General features: G+C 44.4%; 1 protein-coding gene across 6 annotated transcripts in view; it reads right to left on the bottom strand.

The window, feature by feature from the left end:
- The window catches only part of LOC143290602 (STE20-related kinase adapter protein alpha-like), a 49,647-nt gene that overhangs the window by 13,300 nt on the left and 31,347 nt on the right, over nt 1-5,000 (bottom strand). For all 6 annotated transcript variants that reach the window (XM_076600196.1, XM_076600197.1, XM_076600199.1 and 3 more), the window contains one exon: nt 4,708-4,879. In XM_076600196.1, coding sequence (XP_076456311.1) covers nt 4,708-4,879 — 172 coding nt within the window. The remainder of the gene's footprint in view (nt 1-4,707; nt 4,880-5,000) is intronic.

The following is a 5,000-nucleotide window of genomic DNA, read 5'->3' as shown; positions in this document are numbered from 1 at the left end:
TTCCTATGATCATTGCTTCAGTTTTGTCCGCGTTCAATTGTAACTTATTTAGAGTCATCCAATTTTGAATATCCAGGAAGCAGTTAGATGTTTCTTGCAAGAGCGACAACAGTTTTTCAGGTGTATCACTCTTCTGGAGTTGAGTGTCATCAGCATAAGAATGATGACTGACATTATGGCGGTTGATAATTTCAGCGAGAGGAGCAGTGTACAGTGTGAAGAGCACTGGGCCTAAAACAGATCCCTGTGGGACTCCATGTTCAATTTTAACGGGTTCAGACTGGAAATTATCAACAATGACAGACTGGAATCGATCAGTGAGATAAGATTTGAACCAGTTTAGAACAGTGCCGTTGATACCAAATGTAAAATGAAGACGGGAAAGAAGGATTGAATGGTCTATCGTGTCAAAGGCGGCTGACAAGTCGAGAAGAGTGAGAAGGGAGATCTGTCCTGAGTCGGACGCTAGCAGTAGGTTATTCAGGATGTGGAGGAGAGTGGTTTCGGTGCTGTGGTCAGCACGATAGGCAGACTGAAATGGGTGGATGAGATTGTTGAAACAAAGGTGATTGTTGAGCTGCTTCAGGACGGCTTTTTCAAGGAGTTTGGACAGGAATGGAAGATTAGAAACTGGTCGATAGTTTTTCAGAATGTTTGCGTCAAGGTTGGATTTCTTCAGAAGAGGCCGGACTATTGCAGTTTTGAAAGTGGATGGAAACGTTCCAGTGAGAAGGGATGAGTTGACAATGTTGGTGATTGTAGGGAGAAGCTGTGAGACACACTGAGAAAAAACAGAGGCTGGTATAGGATCGAGCTCACAGGATTTTATTGTCATTTCTTTGAGGATTTCATGGACATCTGTTTCAGTTAATGGATTAAAGGAATGGAGAGGAGTGCCGTTGAATTGAGGATCAGGATGAGTAGGTTGGAAAGGCATTTGGTCTAAGATGGTACGAATATTCTGGACTTTGTCAAGAAAGAAAGAGGAGAAGACATTGGGGAGTTCAGATAAAGTGTAGGCAGAAGGAAAAGGAGTCTTTTTTGCAGTGCCGAGAAGATTTGACATGATAGTGTAAAGAGATTTGGTGGATGTGGCATCGAGAACTTGAGAAGAAAAGAAGTTTGTCTTCGCTGATGAGATCATATGTTTGACTTTATTTATTTGTTTTCGGAAGATTTGATTGTGGACTTTCAGTTTTGTTGATCGCCATCGCCGTTCCAATTGGCGACGTTTGCGTTTTGCAATTCGAATGTCTTGTGTGTACCACGGGGCGGAAGGTCTATCAGGGAGCATGCGGGTAGTGGGGGGTGCATGTTCATCCAGCAGTTGAGAGAGGACAGAGTTGTAGTGTGTAGAGACATTGGTGTGGGAAGAAATTTTGGAAAGGCGTTCAGCAGCTTGAGAAGAAAAAGTGTTAATGTTGATGGATTTCAGGTTGCGACGAGTAACGGATTTTTTGGTTCTGGTAGGTTTTGAAATATTAAGCAAGAATAATACAGCAGAATGGTCGGAAGAGAGTTCGTCAGTTACAGTCACTGACGCAATCATAGCATCAGAGTCACGTGTGATGAGCCAGTCCAACGTATGGCCAGATCTGTGTGTTGGTTCTGTAACGAGCTGAGAGAGAGAATGATTGGACAGAGATAGACATAGGCGTTTGACATCAGAGGAAGTTTGGTTGTTGAAATGAAAATTGAAGTCTCCGAGGATGATAAGTTTGCCAGAACGAAGGTTGTAGTAATCAAGTAATGTTCGGAACTCATCGTGAAACAGAGAAGACGTTAGGTTATTTTTACGACTAGGAGGAGGACGATAGAGACAACAGAAGATGATTGAGTGACCGGGAACATTGAGAGTGACTTCGAGCATTTCAAAAGTGTTATGTGGAAAGGCATGGTTATGGGAGAAGGAAAGGGAAGACTCCAAGATATTTCTATAGACGATGGCGATGCCACCTCCACGAGACAGTCGAGGAAGTGACTTGGTTTTGTATCCAGGGGGGGTCAGTTGTTTAATTTTGGGTTCGTGACCTTGTAATTTCAACCAGGTTTCAGTGAGAAATACGATATCAAAATTATTTTCAAAAATATAATCAGAAATATAGTCAGTCTTTTGATCAGGGCAGACAGATTGAGCATTGAACAGGCAGGCATAAAAGAGATCAGAGGCAGGCTGAGAGAAATTTAATGGTGAAGCAGGTGAGTCAGACAGACAGGCAACGGAAGGAGACGATGGTGACTGAGCAGTGGAGGACAGTGGGAAGGCAGAGAAAGGTCCGGGAGTTGAGACAGGTGTGGAAGGGGTAGAAAGCAGACCAGGGCCAATCACGGGAGATACACCACATTTTGGAACAGTGTCAGAAAGGACAGTGTCACGGGAAGTAAAGGAGTCAGCTTGAACATGAGTGTTGAGGTTGTCGTTGACAGTCACAGCAACAGCAGGGCTGACATCGGAGACAGGATGATCAGTGCTGGGGACAGAGATCCACAAACGGCGAAGTCTGCCCGCTCTGGTTCCTCTTTTTGTCTTTGCTCTGCCGATGCCCAGGCTGATTATGCGCTGCGTCGTGTCATCGTGTCGTCGGAATTGTTTTTGCCATGATATATTTGACAGCAAAGCTTTGATGAAATTGACGTTTTCCATGGTGACAGTTGTAGTGCGAGAGCAGAGGTCGGACGGTAAGAGAGGGCAGGGCACGTGAAAAACGGAAAGTATAGTTGACAGGACGAAGGCGGTCGCTGATGCGAAAACGAGGGTACGGTGAGTTGCATTCATTGAAGTAAATTTTAAAATTGAAACACTGTTATTATAAAATTGTTCTAAAAAGCAAATAAATATGATAAAACTGTTCCGACCTTAGATGTCCTGGAAATACGACGCACACACACATATAAAAAATGTCCAGATTAAAACAGGGAAAGCACAGATTAAACACAAAAAAAAAGGCAGAGGCCAACACAGTGCAGCCAGTGGGCGCAAGGGCAGGTTACTCAATATGTTCTGTGCAAGACACACCTTTTGTTACACCACTCTATAATACAGCCTGCCATGTTCTGTGCAAGACACACCTTTTGTTACACCATAATACAGCCTGCCATGTTCTGTGCAAGACACACCTTTTGTTACACCACTCTATAATACAGCCTGCCATGTTCTGTGCAAGACACACCTTTTGTTACACCATAATACAGCCTGCCATGTTCTGTGCAAGACACACCTTTTGTTACACCATAATACAGCCTGCCATGTTCTGTGCAAGACACACCTTTTGTTACACCATAATACAGGCTGCCATGTTGTGTGCAAAAAACATAAAAAATATAACAAGTTAGAATTTATACTGGATTATTTAAAAGTAGCAAGAGTTAATGCTTTAAAGTTGGCAGTCCTACATGTCCTTGACTGCTGAAGTAATGAGTTGATGATTAAAGAGGGGGAACAAACAGGGATTTTCCGTCTCCTTCCAATACAACATGTAGCGACACGTTTCACCTGTGTGACACTAAATGCTCCCTGACTTGTAGCGACACGTTTCACCTGTGTGACACTAAATGCTCCCTGACTTGTAGCGACACGTTTCACCTGTGTGACACTAAATGCTCCCTGACTTGTAGCGACACGTTTCACCTGTGTGACACTAAATGCTCCCTGACTTGTAGCGACACGTTTCACCTGTGTGACACTAAATGCTCCCTGACTTGAATGCCTAATGGCAGCTGTCAATCGGCTCTACCCGGGTAGACAGCCTGTTGTGCAAATGACTCTCTGTGTTTGTAAAGTGCTTAAAGCTTGGTCTGTGGCCAGGGACAGGTGTTATATCAGTGCCCACATCAACACAGATAACAAGGTCAAGAACAGGTGCTATATCAGTGCCCACATCAACACAAATAACAAGGACAGGTGCTATATCAGTGCCCACATCAACACAAATAACAAGGACAGATGCTATATCAGTGCCCACATCAACACAAATAACAAGGACAGGTGCTATATCAGTGCCCACATCAACACAAATAACAAGGACAGATGCTATATCAGTGCCCACATCAACACAAATAACAAGGACAGGTGCTATATCAGTGCCCACATCAACACAAATAACAAGGTCAAGGTCAGTGCTATATCAGTGCCCACATCAACACAAATAACAAGGTCAAGGTCAGGTGCTATATCAGTGCCCACATCAACACAAATAACAAGGTCAGGTGCTATATCAGTGCCCACATCAACACAATTAACAAGGACAGGTGCTATATCAGTGCCCACATCAACACAAATAACAAGGTCAGGTGCTATATCAGTGCCCACATCAACACAAATAACAAGGACATGTGCTATATCAGTGCCCACATCAACACAAATAACAAGGTCAAGGACAGGTGTTATATCAGTGCCCACATCAACACAAATAACAAGGTCAAGGACAGGTGCTATATCAGTGCCCACATCAACACAAATAACAAGGTCAGGTGCTATATCAGTGCCCACATCAACACAAATAACAAGGTCAAGGACAGGTGCTATATCAGTGCCCACATCAACACAAATAACAAGGTCAAGAACAGATGCTATATCAGTGCCCACATCAACACAAATAACAAGGTCAAGGACAGGTGCTATATCAGTGCCCACATCAACACAAATAACAAGGTCAAGGACAGGTGCTATATCAGTGCCCACATCAACACAAATAAAAAGGGGACAACCTGTTCGAGGATCTCTGGACTGAACCACTGCAGACAGTCCACAGCGTGTTCAGGGAAGTGGTGGACGGTTCGTATCCTCTGACCCCCGGTCAGTGTGGTGAAGGTGTTGTGGAGACCCGTCAGACACACCGCCCCACTGCCTGAGATCAGCACATGGCTGCCCTTGATCCCCCTGTGACACCGTCATCATCATCATCATCATCACCATCATCACCATCACCATCAGACACACCGCCCCACTGCCTGAGATCAGCACATGGCTGCCCTTGATCCCCCTGTGACACCGTCATCAT

This window comes from Babylonia areolata, chromosome 15 (assembly GCF_041734735.1).
Source record: "Babylonia areolata isolate BAREFJ2019XMU chromosome 15, ASM4173473v1, whole genome shotgun sequence".
NCBI lineage: Eukaryota > Metazoa > Mollusca > Gastropoda > Neogastropoda > Buccinidae > Babylonia > Babylonia areolata.
The sequence above is the reverse complement of the archived record's forward strand: the minus strand, read 5'-3'. Positions and strand labels throughout refer to the sequence as shown.